The 17,498-nt window shown below is 47.8% G+C and overlaps 1 protein-coding gene across 2 annotated transcripts in view; it reads right to left on the reverse strand.

The window, feature by feature from the left end:
* The window catches only part of LOC137658069 (poly [ADP-ribose] polymerase 2-like), a 130,131-nt gene that overhangs the window by 26,461 nt on the left and 86,172 nt on the right, over positions 1-17,498 (reverse strand). For both annotated transcript variants that reach the window (XM_068392771.1, XM_068392770.1), the window contains exon 6: positions 10,032-10,270. In XM_068392771.1, coding sequence (XP_068248872.1) covers positions 10,032-10,270 — 239 coding nt within the window. The remainder of the gene's footprint in view (positions 1-10,031; positions 10,271-17,498) is intronic.

Raw genomic sequence — 17,498 nt, forward strand, 5'->3', positions numbered from 1 at the left:
TACGAAACCCCGTTCTTGGACATGGGCCTCGACGGTTTCTTGATGGCACACCATAAGGCTTCTGACTGTCCTCGAATAGGTTTAGACCTCTTAAGATAATACTTGAGAGCTCTGACAGGGCAAAGAACTCTCTCTAGTTCGTTACCTACCATGTTGGAGAGGCTAGGTATTTCAAACGATCTAGGCCAAGGACGTGAAGGAAGTTCGTTCTTTGCTAGGAATCCGAGCTGAAAAGAACATGTTGCAGATTCGGTCGTGAAACCAATGTTCTTGCTGAAGGCATGAACCTCACTGACTCTCTTAGCTGTTGCAAGGCAGACGAGAAAAAGAGTCTTGAGGGTAAGGTCCTTGAAGGAAGCTGACTGGAGAGGTTCGAACCTAGGTGACATAAGGAACCTTAAGACTACGTCTAGGTTCCAGCCTGGAGTGGATAGACGACGCTCTTTAGACGTCTCAAAAGACTTAAGGATGTCTTGAAGGTCCTTGTTGGAAGAAAGGTCCAAACCTCTGTGGCGGAGAACTGAAGCTAACATACTCCTATACCCTTTAATCGTAGGGGCTGAAAGGGATCTCTCATTCCTAAGATGTAAAAGGAAGTCAGCTATTTGGGTCACAGAGGTATTGGTAGAGGATATTGAATTGGCTCTACACCAGCTCCGGAAGACTTCCCACTTAGATTGGTAGACTCTACGAGTGGAAACCCTTCTTGCTCTGGCAATCGCACTGGCTGCCTCCTTCGAAAAGCCTCTAGCTCTAGCGAATCTTTCGACAGTCTGAAGGCAGTCAGCCGAAGAGCGTGGAGGTTTGGGTGCAACCTGTCTACGTGAGGTTGACGTAGAAGGTCCACTCTTAGAGGTAGAGTCCTGGGGATGTCGACTAGCCATTGAAGTACCTCTGTGAACCATTCTCTTGCAGGCCAAAGGGGAGCAACCAGCGTCAGCCGTGTCCCTTCGTGCGAGATGAATTTCTGCAGAACTTTGTTTATTATCTTGAACGGTGGGAATGCGTAAAGGTCGAGATGGGACCAGTTCAGTAGAAAAGCATCCACATGAACTGCTGCAGGGTCTGGAACTGGGGAACAGTACAGCGGAAGTCTCTTGGTTATGGAGGTGGCAAACAGATCTATGGTAGGTTGACCCCACAAGGTCCAAAGTCTGTTGCACACACTCTTGTGGAGGGTCCATTCCGTGGGGATGACCTGGTTCCTTCTGCTTAGGCGATCTGCTGAGACGTTCATATTGCCCTGAATGAACCTCGTGACCAAAGTGAGGTTTAGACCTCTTGACCAAATGAGGAGGTCCCTTGCGATCTCGTATAGGCTCCTCGAATGGGTCCCTCCTTGCTTGGAGATGTAAGCCAAGGCTGTGGTGTTGTCTGAGTTCACCTTCACCACTTTGCCTAGCAGGAGGGACTTGAAGTTCAGCAGGGCTAAATGAACTGCTAGTAGCTCCTTGCAGTTGATGTGGAGCATTCCCTGTTCCTCGTTCCACGTTCCCGAGCATTCCCGTCCGTTCAAGGTCGCACCCCAGCCCGAGTCCGATGCATCTGAGAAGAGATGAAGATTGGGGGTCTGAATAGCCAACGATAGGCCCTCCCTGAGAAGGAGATTGTTCTTCCACCACAAGAGAGTGGTCTTCATCTCTTGGGTGATTGGGATAGAGACTGCTTCGAGAGTCGAACCCTTGTCCCAATGAGCTGCAAGATGGAATTGAAGAGGGCAGAGGTGGAGTCTCCCTAGCTCGACGAACAGGGCCAGTGATGAAAGGGTCCCTGTGAGACTCATCCACTGTCTCACCGAGCAACTGCTCCTCTTCAGCATGCTCATGATGCACTCTAGGGCTTGGCTTATCCTGGGGGCCGATGGAAAAGCCCGAAAATCCTGACTCCGAATCTCCATTCCCAGGTACACAATGGATTGGGAGGGAATGAGCTGAGACTTTTCTATGTTGACTAACAGACCCAGTTCTCTGATTAAGTCCAAAGTCCAGTTGAGACTCTCCAGACAGCGACGACTCGTGGAGGCTCTCAACAGCCAGTCGTCTAAGTAGAGGGAGGCTCTGATGTCCGATAAGTGGAGGAATTTTGCTATATTCCTCATCAGATGAGTGAACACCATAGGAGCTGTGCTTAGGCCAAAACACAGGGCTTGGAATTGGTAGACAACCTTTCCAAAAACGAATCTCAGGAAAGGTTGGGAGTCTGGATGAATAGGAACGTGAAAGTAGGCATCTTTCAAGTCCAACGAGACCATCCAGTCCTCCTGCCTGACCGCTGCTAGGACCGACTTCGTCGTCTCCATCGTGAACGTCTGCTTGGTGACATACGCGTTGAGCGCGCTGACGTCCAGCACCGGTCTCCAACCTCCTGTCTTCTTGGCCACTAGAAAGAGACGGTTGTAGAAGCCCGGGGATTGATGGTCCCGGACTATAACCACTGCCTTCTTCTGCACAAGTAGCGATACCTCCTTGTGCAACGCTAGCCTCTTGTCCTCTTCTTTGTAGTTGGGAGAGAGGTTGATGGGAGATGTGGTCAGAGGTGGTTTGAGGCAGAATGGAATCCTGTAACCCTCCCTCAGCCAACTGACAGACTGGGCGTCTGCACCTCTCTTTTCCCAGGCTTGCCAGAAGCTCTTGAGTCTGGCTCCTACTGCTGTCTGGAGATGCGGAGAGTCAGTTTTTTCCTTTAGAGGCCTTGGAGCCTTTCCTAGACTTGCTCCTGGAAGAGTCTGGACGGGAGCTTCCTCGGCTGGGGGCTCTACCACGAAAGGGCGGTATGAACCTCGTAGCAGGGGTATCAGCCACTGGGGAGCGATAAGTCCTGGGGACTGAGGTAGCAACCTTAGACTTACGAGCCGATGAGGCTACAAGATCATGTGTGTCCTTTTGTATCAGGGCAGCAGACAAGTCCTTAACCAGCTCTTCGGGGAAGAGGAACTTCGAGAGCGGAGCGAAAAGGAGTTGTGACCTTTGACAAGGTGTAATGCTGGAGGAAAGGAAGGTACACAGCTGTTCCCTTTTCTTCAGAACCCCTGATACAAACATCGACGCAAGCTCACCAGATCCATCTCTAATGGCCTTATCCATGCAGGACATTAATAGCATGGCAGAATCCTTGTCCGCAGGGGAGGTCTTCTTGCTGAGGGCTCCCAGGCACCAGTCTAGAAAGTTGAACATCTCAAATGCTCTAAATACGCCCTTCAGTAAGTGATCAAGGTCTGAGAAGGTCCAGCAAACCTTAGAGCGCCTCATTGCAGTTCTCCGAGGCGAGTCTACCAGACTTGAGAAGTCAGCCTGGGCAGAGGCAGGTACTCCCAAGCCTGGTGCCTCTCCTGTGGCATACCAAACGCTCGCTTTCGAAGTGAGCTTAGTCGGAGGAAACATGAAAGAAGTTTTGCCAAGGTGTTGCTTAGTCTGCAGCCACTCCCCTAAGATCCTTAACGCTCTCTTAGAGGACCTTGCTAGGACTAGCTTAGTATAGGTGGACTTAGCTGGCTGTATGCCCAGCGAAAACTCAGATGGTGGAGAGCGGGGAATAGCAGAGACAAAGTGGTCTGGGTAAACCTCCCTAAGCAGAGCCAAGACCTTACGAAAGTCAATAGACTGTGGAGAAGGCTTGGATTCATCCACGTCTGACGAGGGATCCAGGTGTGCCGCCTCATCATCAGACGCCTCATCACCAGAGTGTAGCGGAGAGATCGGACAAGTATGCTGAACAGCAGAGTCAGAACGAGTAGGAACAACAATATTAGAGGTTTCCTCTTCAAGAATCTGTTGAGGAAAACCTGAGGCTCAGACAGCAAAGGCTGAACAAAAGACGAAGCAGAAGGCGCCATGGGTGGAGGAGGCTGTCTCCTGGCCATGAGTGGCTGCAACCCAAGGGTTGCGCTTGCTGAGCAGTTGGCGGAAGCGGAGTAGCAAGTTCCTGTTCCTGCGGTGTGAGCGGAGCGTGATGAGGTAGAGGCTGCGCAGAACGTGGTAAATGTCTCGCAAGCTGAGGCTCCTGAGGCGCAAGGCTAAGGTGTGTTGGAGCTTGCCTTGTGGAGGGTTGAGCTCGCTGCAGCGAGAGCTGAGGAGACTGACTCATGGATGGGAGAGGTTGTTGTACCTCAACTGAGTGTTGCAACACTGGTGGAGCAGCAAGTGGAAGCGGAGGAAGAGAGGTATAATCCTCCTGATCCCATTGAAGAGGTTGCCTTAAGGAAGGCGGAGGCTGTACACCACTGGGAACAGCAAACACAGAACGTGGCTCAACATCGTACGCCTGGCAGGTGGTACTGCGATCAGCGGAGCGAGCGCAGGCGGAGCGAGCGCAGGCAGAGAGAGTGCAGGCGGAGGCGGAGGCGCAACATTCTCAGCCCGACACTCACGCATCAAGTCCGAAAGCTGTGCTTGCATGGACTGCAGTAGAGTCCACTTGGGGTCGGCAGAAACTACAGTAGGCTGAGGTAAAGCCTTAACAGTAGAGCTCTGTTGTGGCAGAACCTTACTCCTCTTGGGCGGAGTGCAGTCGACTGAAGACTGCGGCGAGTCAGAGCTGAGCCAGTGACTGCAGCCCGGCTGAGCACTCGCGGACTGGACTCTGCGTTTAAGTGGTCTCGAGACCTGAGTCCAACGTTTCTTCCCTGACAATTGATCAGCGGACGAGAAAAAGACGGGCTCAATCGTCTGCAGGTGGGAGTGACGGTCTTTGGAAGACCACGCCCGCAACCACCGAGGATACTTCTGTGCGCCGATCAAGGCCTGCCGAACCCTTATGCCCTTCGACATTGCTTCTCCCCTGGGCTTGGGAGCTTGCAAGAGGTCCCGGACTGGGAGGACGACTGGCTCGCACAGAAGTATCCTCACGCACCACACTGACACTGACACTAGCACTTGGCACTGCACTGACACTAGCACTCGTCACAGCACTGGCACTAATTCCACCCACTGCACTCTTGACCTTAAGTGCCTTGACTTCGGCCATAAGAGACTTATGATCACTTACCACTGACTCTACTTTATCGCCTAAGGCCTGAATAGCACTCAAAACAACAGACATATCAGGCTGAGGGCAAATAGTAGGTTCGGGGGTAGCCACTACAGGGGTAGGAAAAGGTAGGGGATCATGAGGTGAGGAAAAAAGTGAAGAGTGAGAAGAACTCCTCCTAACTCTACCTCTCTCTAACTTAGTTGAATATTTCAAAAGACGGACAAATTCAAGTTCCGAAAGTCCGGCGCATTCCTCACATCGATTTTCTAACTGACAGGGCCTGTCCCTACAGTCAGAACAAGCGGTGTGAGGATCTACCGAGGCCTTCGGAATACGCCTATTACAAGACCTACATCGTCTATGGGAGGGGGCTTGCGAAATGTCAGACATCTTGAATCCAAAGAGTTAGCCAAGGGGGGTTCCAAAATCAAGCAAAAGATCGTTAACCGTTAATCAGGACTATATAAAAGCTATCTAGCTAATATAAGAAGGTTTCCAGTAAAGCGACAGCCGAAATCTGAGAGAATACTTCACCAATTAGCCGTGAAAATACTCGAAGATCATAAGCGTATCCCAGAACGTCTTGCCGGAAGCACGACAGAGGAAAAATTGAGGAGGTGTCAACAAGAAGTACTATAGTACCTGGCCACAGGTGGCGCTGGTAAGTACACCCCCTTCTAGTATTGTGATAGCTGGCGTATCCCTCCATAGAATTCTGTCGGGCAACGGAGTTGACAGCTACATGATTATCGGGTAAGTTTAATATTGAAAAACATAATTATAATCATTCAATTTATTATTCATATATTTACCCGGAAGCCGTAATGTTTTGATCCTAACCTCTAAAAATATTATTCTTACACCACTCTCTCCCCTGTGATGCCCAGTAGATCTGATACATGATGCCACTAGGCAAACCTACAATACACATAACTTTTAACAACTTCCTATAATCAATCTTCGTAGACCTGCACATACCCTAAAAAAAAACCTTGACATCACCAAAAGTGGGGAAGAGGAAGAGACTTAGATGACCACCAGGGAAGTATTTCAATAAAATATACTCTTATCAAAGTTGCATTATTTAAATGAATCTTACTGGGTAACCATTATGCTAACTCCTAAACTTCATAGGAGGTGGGGGTGGTGTGTAATGAAGATATAAAATATATCTAAATTACAAATTGTACCTTTTCAATTCCAGTTTGTATAAGTTACCTCTGGACTATTTTGTGTCAAGAATGAATAGATTGTTGCGATCTTCACTTAATATCCCTTTAAGAATTTTGAATGTCTATATTAACACTCCCCTTACTGGTCAAAAAAAAAAGAGAGAGAGAGAGAGAGAGAGAGAGAGAGAGAGAGAGAGAGAGAGAGAGAGAGAGAGAGAGAGAGAGAGAGTGTTTTTACTATGATACCTTCACGTTTAAAGAAATGGGGATGATTGTTGCTGAATTATTACTATTATCATTATTAATAGGTGGGTCCACTATTTACGCAGTTGCTTCTTTTTAGCATCCTGTTTATTATAAGACAACTTTCTTCTTCACGTCCTCCATCTCGAACAAACACCAACAGGCTAGCATTCTGTTCCTGATGCAGAGAAACAGCATGGTTTCAAACCACTCGTATGAAGACATGCTCTTTGACATGCGGGAATCTGCCATAGGGTTTCAAACCAAACCGCTCGTGTAAAGCAAGCCTTAGAGTAGAGATCGATGTGGGAAGTTCAACTTTAAAAGACTTGTGTTTGTATTTAAAGGATTAATATAAATTACTTTCACCATCATCCTCATCATCTACGCCTATTGATGCAAGGGGCCTCAGTAAAATTTTGCCAGTCATGTCTATTTTGAGCTTTAAAAATCAACACTCCTCCATTCATCATCGCCCCCTTCACACTTCATAGTCCTCAGCCATGAAGGCCTGGGTGTTTCAACTTTTCTAGTACCTTGTGGAGCCCAATTAAATGTTTGGTGAACTAGTCTCTCTTGAGGAGTGCAAAGATGATGTCCAACCCACCTACACCTATCCCTCACCATGATTTCATCCACATATGGCAATTGAGTAATTTCTCTTATAGTTTCATTTCTAATCCTGTCCTGCCATTTCACTCCCAAAATTTTTCTGAGGGCTTTATTCTCAAATCTACAAAATCTGTTGGATATTGTTTCATTGTTAAACCACGACTCGTGTCCATACAGTAACACCAACCTCACTAAACTGATATATAGCTTAATTTTTATATGTAATTTCAGGCGATTTGATTTCCAAATTCTACCCAACCTTGCCATTGTCTGATTGGCTTTTTTTTAATCTTTCATTAAATTTCAATTCTAAAGACCCTGTATTAGAAATCATAGTTCCTAAATATTTCAATGATTTTACATCATTAATCCTTTCTTCTTCCAGCGATATTTTATCTTGCATTGCTTATTGTTCTCATCATCTCTGTCTTCTATTTATCTTTCCTATATGCATATAAACCTTTCATCTATTAAAATAGGGAAACTCACTTATTGGTGGGTAGAAAGTTTTTAAGAGCATGTGTCCTCAGCTGTGTTATCGAGCAATAATCAAAACCTATTAAGTACCAGTGTTCTGTTTTATCTTTCTCTTGGGTAGGAATTCTAGTTATGGGTAATGCTTCTTATGGCATCGAAATTCAGTTAAAAGGGGTGCTTTGTTTACATTTGACGACCATGTCTTATGGGCTGCCAATGCAAGAGCCTGTGTTTTACAAAAGGTAAGGCAATCTAAGACGAACATACGATGCACTGGTTTGGTCGGAATCATCTTTCATGAATGTATTATCTATTATTAGGTCCCCTATTTCATTTCCAAGTACCTTCCCCTTTGTCCCTCATCCTCTTTACTTTTTATTTTCCTGGGGTTCTTGTTATTAACAACCTATTTAACCATTATAATTACTGTTTTGTTTATGTGAGCTTGCTTGCCGGCGTCATATTGTGGCATTCGCCAGAGTGCACTTCAGTGCTGGTCACTCTTCTCTAGTAAATTATCAATTATTAATCAGGATTTAGTTTATCAAGGAAGAGATTGTGGTACAGCCAAACTTTCACAAGTCCTAAAGCATAATTATAAATGTGATGTTGTCCGCCCTCCTACATTAAGGCGTACCTTGTATTAGGTCTGAGAAGTAGTTAGACCTGAGATTGTATCCTTCCAATTTCATCTGATATGAGTATTGGAAAAAAGATGGGAGAGCTATGTAACGCTACTCTGTATAGAATTCTTTCTATTCTAGATTATAAGCATGTCCACCCTCCTACAGTGGGGGTTGATGTTCCTTCAACTGCACGTACCTTATGCTAGACCTGACTAGGTTGTATCCAAACATTTTCATCTGATATGAATACTGGGAGGAGATGGAATTTCAGTCAGCTACTTTGCAAGAAATTATTCTTATTTTGAGACTTTTGGTGTAACCCCCTCCTACAGTGGGGTATGGATGTTCCCAATGAAGGGTTTATCTTGTGGTAGGTCTGACTAGATAGAGCTGGTGTTGTATTCTTCCAATCTCATCTGATATTGGTATTGGAAGGATATATGAGAACGAAGTCAGTCACAATTTTAGGAATAATTCCTAATTAGAAAATACTTTAAACCTGATTTAACTAGGACCTCTCCCATAGCTTGGTAAACCATGTAGTTATGAGGGATCTGCGAACTGTCACCGGTGGTGAGGTGTTATATCCTGGTATAGGTGTGTTTTCAGTTAAATTAATTCTCTTACAGATGTACAGAATGGAGCCTATCTGCATCCAAGTAGGATGTTATAACCAGGCTAACCCTACATGGGATCACAAATTTAGTTGGATGCAAAGTGAACGTTCTGCTGTTTGAAGTAGAGCCTAGGATGTCATAAGTTGTACTTAACAAATTTTCATTTTGAGACATGTACAGCAATGCATAGAATATATAAATAACTTTTGATGGCATTTTTGGACTATGAAAAAGCCTTTGATAGTGTGCACCGGCCAATTTTGTGGAGAGTCCTAAGCATAGAAGTGCAAAGTTCATGTTAGTAGAATCCTATCAAATGAATTTCAGTGAACAGCGGAGTACTTCCTGGGAATGTGTTGTCACCTACGTTTTTTTATCCTACTCGTGGATTTTGTAGAATAGTTGGAAATGGTGGAGAAGGATTGGATTGGATTGGATTGGTAAAGAGAAATTAGCTGACAAATCAAAACGCCTGAAATTACATATAAAAATAAAAATTTTTAAGTAATTTGTATTTATCCTAGCTATAATTACGAGAAACTTCCTTCGGAAATCTGGGGCGTTAGCCCCCATACCGACCAGAATTTCCCGTTAGGCCTCCCTAGCTCTCCCTCCCCCATCATACATCTGGCAGTACCCACAACCCCTACAATCACTCATCCGGGGTCAAGGCCGGGCATAATCTCCAGTATGAATCTGGTCAACCTCTTGAGAGGTTATGCATTAGTGAGATCTGTGTTACTGTGTGGACATCAGTCGTTGCATGAGAATAAAACAATCTCCAACAGATTTAATGGATTTCAGAACAAATCCCTCAGAAGAATATTGGGAGCTAAATGGCAGGACAGGATTACAAATTAAACTATAAGAGAGATTACTAGAGTGCCATACGTGGATGAGATCATGGTGAGGGGTAAATGGAGGTGGTTTGAGCATGCTCTTCGCACTCCCCAACAGAGATTAGTTCACCAAATGTTTAACTGGTTCCACAAGGCACTAGAAGAGTTAAAAGACCCTGGCATACATGGCTGAGGACTATGAAGCGTGAAGTAGATGAATGAAGTATTGAATTAAAAGCAGAAGATAGAGACGACTGACGAAATCGAACCGAGGCCCTTTGTGTCAATAGGCTGAGATGATGATGAGTCTGTAAAATTATATATTGCCTTTTGTTTTCAACAATTTTCTTGGTCTTGTTAAAACAACATAACTGAATTACAGCAAAATTATCCAAGTCATAACAAAGTTACGTTTCTTGGGTCAAGTACATTTTATATAGAAAATAGGATAAAACATCAATATTTAGAATAACTTACCTAGTGTAGAAGGCATTGCAAGCATGAACTAGATCCATATTCGTGTACTTTCCCTTCATGATGACATCATCAATATTTTTCAAAGCTAGATAACCCGCTTTAATTTGTTCTGTTGTTAACTTTCCAAGAGGGGCCTTTTTAGCATCATACTTCATTTCAACAACTGCTTCTTCCATTACACGCACATCGCAAATAATCTCAATTAAAGCACGCACACATTCTTCTAGTTTGCTCTCAATCTGAAAAGTAGAATATACAATTTAAATTTTGCAATTATTCTTTAACTAAACTAAATCCGCAGAAAATACAGTACTGCTTCCAAATATTCTGGTTAATTTGGATATCATACACATAATCTTTAATTTGATAAAATACAGTAATATAAAAAATTTTAAGTAATTTTTATTTTTCCTAACATACTTACCGAGAACTACTTTCTTAGGAGTTACTGGTAACCTCCTCTCTACCGACCAGAGTTTTGCGTAGATTACCCCCCACCCCGCTTTCTAAGGAGGCCTACCCCCGGCATTAAGGAATGTGCCCCGAGGGTAGGCTTATCGTAGGTCGATGCCCGGCTGGGTCAGCTTCATCAGTAAGTTCTATTGGATTAGCACAATGCTAGCAAGGGAAGAGACGCACTCGGGGAAGGAAGGGAGGGCCATTACCCGAAAGTAGTTCTCGGTAAGTATGTTAGGAAAAATAAAAATTACTTAAAATTTTTGATTTGTTCCAACACGAATACTTACCTCGAACTACTTTCTTAGGAGACTTACACTTTAGGAGGCGGGAGTGCTATTCTGACCCCCTGACCCGGGACGTGGAGGCCAAGAGGCCCAGGGATAACGGGACCTACTAGAAAGCGGATGCGAGGGTAACTACACAAAAGTTCACGTTAGTGTCTAAATACTCACCCTTTGAAAAACTTCTTCTGAAATTCCTTCCAGTAGCGTAGTCGTGAAGAATGTGTTATCCAATGGTATCAGTCGGTACTCCCCGAAGAGGCAAGGAAGTAACTGGGTAGGAGGTAGGAAACCGCACTTGTGCCTACCGGTTGCTAGCCTTGATTGCGCCTGGGGCTTTTACCGTTACACCGCTTGGAGGGCGGAGATGACTGTTCCAATGGAGAACCCGTCTAAGGACTTCCTCGAGTAGTCCTTGAGGTAATGGGCAGTAAAGGTTGACTGGTTCGACCAAGTACCTGCTCGCAGGATCTGACCCACTGCCATGTTTTTCTCAAAGGCTAAGGAGGTGCTCAGGCCCCTGATGTCATGAGGCCGGGGGGTGCCTGGCACTGCTATGCCATCTTCCTTGTAGGCTCTGGCAATAACTTGTCTCAACCAGAAGGAATTGGTGTTCTTGGAAACTTGTTTCTTATTAATACCTGTGGAAACGAAGAGGCTCTTGATGCCTGGGCGGAGATGAGCTGTTCTTTCCAGGTATTTTCTAATTGTTCGTACAGGGCATAATTTTAAATCTTCTGCATTACCCGTCTTGGGGATGGCAGGAATTGAGAAACCTTCGAACTTCGGATCCCAGACTGCTGGGTTCTGAGTCTTAGCTACAAAAGAAGGCACGAACATGAAGGATACTTCTTTCCACCCCTTCGAATGAGAAACGTCGTATGACAGAGCATGGATCTCTCCCACTCTCTTAGCGGACGCCAAGGCCAGCAAGAAGACGGCCTTGAGAGTGAGATCCCTGTCCACGCTATATGTCTCGAGGCCCCCAGGTCGATGCCCTTCAGGAGGAAGACTTGGCCTAAGGCGGCCCGAACTCCTTTTATGGCTGGGATTGACATTCCCACCTTGTCTCTAAGAAATACCAGAAAATCTGCTATGTCTGGGACAGAGGCCTTAAGAGGTTTAATGTGCCTCTCAGAGCACCACTTCGTGAAGGAGGCCCACTTAGCCTGGTAGACCGCGGCTGACAACTTTCTCAGGTATAGAGACATCCTCTTAGCCGTGGAGGAAGAATATCCTTCTTTCTTCAGGAGCCGCTCGATAGTCTCCAGGCGTGAAGACGTAGGGAGAGTGGGTTGTCGTGGAGCCTGAGAAAATGAGGCTGATGTAGAAGGTCTGACCTGACGGGCAGAGGCCACGGCGGTTGACTCGATAGGTCTTTTAGGTCCGCGAACCACTCTCTCTCCGGCCATCAGGGCGCTACCAAAGTCATCTTTAGGTTTTGGGCTGTCCTTACTCTGTTGAGCACTTGTCTTATCAACGTGAAAGGGGGAAAAGCGTGCACATCCAGATTGTCCCACTTGTGCTGAAAGGAGTCTTCTAAGGCTGCTTTCGGGTCTGGCACAGGAGAGCAATAGACTGGGAGTTGGGCGTTGAGTTTTGTTGCAAAGAGGTCCATCACCGGGGAACCCCAACGTTGGATGATGAGCTTGGCTACTTCCGGAAGAAGGGAAAATTCTGTCCCTACTATCTGGCCCATTCTGCTGAGGCCGTCGGCCAGAACGTTTTTCTTCCCGGGAATGAACCTTGCTAACAGCACCACTTGATTTTCTTCTGCCCAATCTAGAATTTCTATGGTGAGATCGCACAACTCCTTCGATTTCAAGCCTCCCTGTTTCTTTATGTATGCCACTACCGTGGCGTTGTCGCACATCAACGCCACGGTGTTTCCCTTTAGTAGACTCGCGAAGTGTAGGCAAGCCTTCTGGACTGCTTTCAACTCCAGGACATTGATGTGGAGTTCTCTCTCCCCGTCCAACCAGGTCCCTCGTGCTGTTTCGTCGAGGAGATGGGCTCCCCATCCTTGGTTGGAGGCGTCTGTGAACAGTAGTAACCCGGGTGGATCGGTCCCGAAGGGCATCCCCTTGAGTGAGTTCGACCGGCAATGCCACCATTCCAGGGAGGGTCTCGTGTTTGGTAGGACTGGGATTAGCATCTGTTGCGAGTCCAGTTGGCACCAGAGGTTCTTCAGGTTCCATTGTATGGATCTGAGCCTTACCCTCCCTTGGGGACTAGTTTCTCCAATGAGACCAGGTGACCTATCAGCTTCTGCCAGTCTTTCGCTCTCCTGGGGCGCTCTGACAGGAACGGCTGAATGATGTGCCTGAGGTTTCTTATCCTATCCTCCGAAGGGAATGCTTTTCCCAGAATGGTGTCTAATGTCATTCCCAAGTAGTTCATTCTGGTGGATGGGGATAGATTTGACTTCTTTGGGTTGATTATGATGCCCAGATCCTTGCAAAACTGGAGGAGTCTTCTCCCTTGTTCCTCCAAGAGGACCTTTGAGGCGGAAAGAAGCAACCAGTCGTCCAGGTATCTGATGAGGCGAATGCCTCGTTCGTGAGCCCACACTGAGACAGTCGTGAAGACTCTCGTGAACACCTGGGGCGCTGTTGACAGACCGAAGCAAAGGGTCCTGAATTGCAGGATCTGGGAACCCCATTTCACCCGGAGGAACTTTCGACTCGAGGGGTGGACCGGAATTTGGAAGTATGCGTCCTTGAGGTCTATGGTCATCATATAATCTTTCTCCCTCAAGGACAGCAGGACTGACTTCGGAGTGTCCATTTTGAAGTCCGTCTACTTGACGAACTTGTTGAGAGCCGACAGATCTATAACCGGTCTCCACCCCCCGGTCGCTTTCTCTACCAGGAACAGGCGACTGTAGAAACCTGGCCCAGGGAGAAGAACTTCTTCCATGGCGCCCTTCTCTAACATGGAGGATACCTCCTCTTGAAGGGCGGTCCTCTTTAACGGGTCTTTGGGAGTTAGTCATTCCGTCCGGCTGGCCGGGATAAGAGGGGGTGGTTCTGTTAAGAACGGAAGTCTGTAGCCCTCCTTTAGTACGGACACTGTCCAAGGCTCTGCTCCTTGAGCCTTCCATGCTTGCCAATGAAGTCTGAGGCATCCCCCAACCCGAGGCTTGGGCGGGGATAGGGGGCCTCCCACTCTATCTTCTTCTGGAGGAGCGGCCTGATCTGCCTCTCCTAGAGGCGGAGTAACCCGACCTGAAGGAGCTTGAGGGCGCTGGAGCTCCCCTGCGGGGGGGTTGAGGCGTTGCGGACCAGGAGGAAGAGGGAGCTTCTCTTCTCGTAGTGCTGGGAGAGGCTTGGGACGTCGCGGCACTATCCGAGACGGACTTCTTGTAGGGCGGTCTCCTAGAAGGCGTAGGTCTGGGGATGCTAGCCTCCTTCTTCTTCGAGACCTTCTCCATGATGGCCTCTAGTTCCTTCAGGGGAAACAAAGACTCTCCCCACAAGGGTAAGCTCCGAATGGCCCGCGCTTCCCTGTCTGGTACCTTCCGAGACACCTTCGCCAGTACAGTGTCTCTCTTACGGAGCACCCAGTTAGCCGTCAGAGCGAGCGACTGATACGTTAAAAACTTAAGGGTTTTACCCCTGGAGGTAATAAGGTCTCTCAGGAGGCCTTGCTGGTCAGGGTCCGCGGGGTCGAACGAGGCTTGTACCCCTACCAAAGTGGAAGCCCACCAGTCCATCCAAGAGGAGACGTTCACCAAATCCCTCGACATTTCCTCCATCATGGAGGCTTCTGCTGGCGAGAAACAGACCGGGGCCGAAGAGGCTCTATCGTCTGAGACGCCCTGACTCAGGATGTCGATGGCCGACTCCACCTTACAGGGGCCTGGGCGGCGTCCCGCTGGCACATAGACCTTGCCTTGGGTTCTGAGGCCCTGGAGTAATTTCGAGGAACTCTGGGTTTTGGGGGCTTCGGCATTACTAGCCACTACCTTGTCCACATACTCCTGCCCTAGGACTAGATCTTGGGCTAGAGGAAGCGCTAGAGACGTCTTAGGTTGGGTAGGAGTGCATGATTCTCAATAGGCTTGACCTCCAGCAATCCTCGTCCGTAGCCGTAGGTTCCTCTATTTTGTGGTGCCTTCTGATAAGGCCAACCACCCTCCTATAGGCGGAGTCCTCCGTCGGTGAACCCTCCCCTCCGTCAGCCGAGGTCTCGGCTTGGGGCCGGGGAGCTGGGTTACCGGGCACGCCGACTGGACGTCTAGCTCTTGGGGCCAGGGGCGCCGTCCTACCGAGGTACTGGATCTCATCCGCGGGTATGTCCGCACCAGGGGCCTGGGTTAACGCAGGCATCGCTGGTTCAGCGGGGACTCTCGTCCGCCCTAGGGCTCTGGGTGCCGAGGACGCGGTTCCCGTGGGCTGACCCGACAGCGGGAACCGTTCCTTCCGACCCGAAGGCCGCACCAGCTGGGCTGGTTCGGCCAGGCCGCCTGACGAGAAGCGCGTTTCCCCCCGCTGGGCGGGGTGAACCGGAGGCTTCGAGGACTTATGCCTTCTAGTAAGGTCCTTCCTGCGAGCTAGGTCGCGAGGATCAAGGTTGTGTTTAGAGGACGGCATCCTTGGCGAACGCTCTCTGGACCGGCGGTCCAGGGAACAAAGCACCTTAGAGTCCCGAGGTACATAGACCCAGACGCCATCAGGAGACCTACTCCTCCTATACTTACGCCCTGGGGAGCGGGAGCGCTTGCTGCTATACCGGGAGCGCGACCTCGAACGGGAACGCTCGCTCCTGGACCGCTCCCTCCGACGACGGTGTTTTACCCCTACTTCTTCCTCTGACGAGGAATAAACGTCCGATGAACCCGACGACACTGTGCTTATCGGATGTCGGCCGGTAGCGGGGACTGCGGGGGACTTCTTCGGGCGTTGAACGCCAGAGGTCGAGGGCTGGAGGAAGTCTTCGGGGACTTCCGTGAGGGGGGGCGGGGACGACTCAAAACGTTCCATGCCAGGGAGCCAGGGGTCCAGGGCCACATCCATCCTTAGGGGTGACCTACCCGGCGTCTTCAGGAGCCTCCAACCGAAGGCATCGTTACCTGAAGGTCGTAATTTCTTCTGGTTGTCTCCGCCTAACGAAGATCCAGAAGCACAGGCCCACGAGGGCGGCGAAGATACCGACACCGCGTTACTGCCCCACAAGGGGACATCGGAGGAAGCGTGCCCCCCGAGCACAAGGGCCGACTCTCCAGACGCACTACTGGGTTCTTCACTAGCCCTAGAAGGGCCCGCAATCGGCACTGCACTTCCACTAGGCTCCTGGGAAAGGACGCCTTGTTCATTTTCTACACCAGACTTACCTCGTCCCCTACTCTGTGTAGGGGACGGCGAAACAGAGGCCCCGTCGGACCGCTCACTGGGTGATGGTAGCGGAGAAGTAACACTAGCCTTCCTGGGGGAACGTTTCACCGATTTCCTCTTTTTGGTACCATACCGTACCCACTGGATATCGCTCCAGTCTACACACTCGGGGCATGTATCTGCTGACGAACAAACCCTTCCCCTACAGGAGGAGCAAAGGGAGTGAGGATCCACTTCAGGCTTGGAGAGGAACGCTCCACACGATTTACTGGCTCTAGGCCCTGGACAACGGCGGATTTGCTCCATAATGCACACAACGCACGACACAAGCACGAAGGGAATCAATGAAAACACTGGGTAAGCACACGGGTGGAAGGTGAACGCACAGGAACACCCGGGAAAAGTACACTGGAAAAACGCAAGTTACCACGCGGGGAACACGTGGGGCACTAGAACGCACACAAAGGATCGATAGAGAACGAGAGCGAGGTGTTCACACGTCGCGACCAGAGAACTTACTGATGAAGCTGACCCAGCCGGGCATCGACCTACGATAAGCCTACCCTCGGGGCACATTCCTTAATGCCGGGGGTAGGCCTCCTTAGAAAGCGGGGTGGGGGGTAATCTACGCAAAACTCTGGTCGGTAGAGAGGAGGTTACCAGTAACTCCTAAGAAAGTAGTTCGAGGTAAGTATTCGTGTTGGAACAAACAATGAACAACAGAAGGATTTCATTAAAAATATCTATTGTTTCTACACTTGTCTCCAAATCACAAGCTATCAATTAATACGGAAGCATGAGCGTCATGAACTTAATATAAAACTATAAAGAAATTGAAACATATTGCTCTGCATGTCAACATCCCCTCCTGGCTCTGTAAGTACTGTACCCAATAGATCTGGATCAGAACAGATGACATATCTATAAATCAATTAAAATTCTTGAATCAAATTGTCTAGATTTAATGAAAACCCTCTTAAAATATTGTTTGAAATATGGGACTCAAGATTGATTTTCTAATATTTGAAATATCAAAAAAATAAATATGTAACTTAATTGAGCTAAAAAAAAAAAAAAAAGACAAGAAGGCAAAAGCCCCTATAAGACCAAGAGCCAAATAATCTTGGAAATAAAATCAAGACTCTTCAAAATAATGTCCACTGAACACCAAAGTGGTACGTTATTGGAATGCCACTAAAATTCTTTCCAAAGTAAAATTTCTACAAAATATATTAAGAGATGTAGGTATATTCCTGATATCTATAACCTTAACCTTCAAGGATCCCAATTCTTTTTTAGTTTCTGTGAAAAAAAGATAAGAACAAAAAAACCTTTTTGTTTTATTTTTTTTTACATCAGCTACCCCAAAATTGGGGGGAAGTTCTATGATA

Source organism: Palaemon carinicauda, chromosome 1 (assembly GCF_036898095.1).
Source record: "Palaemon carinicauda isolate YSFRI2023 chromosome 1, ASM3689809v2, whole genome shotgun sequence".
Classification (NCBI taxonomy): Eukaryota; Metazoa; Arthropoda; class Malacostraca; order Decapoda; family Palaemonidae; genus Palaemon; species Palaemon carinicauda.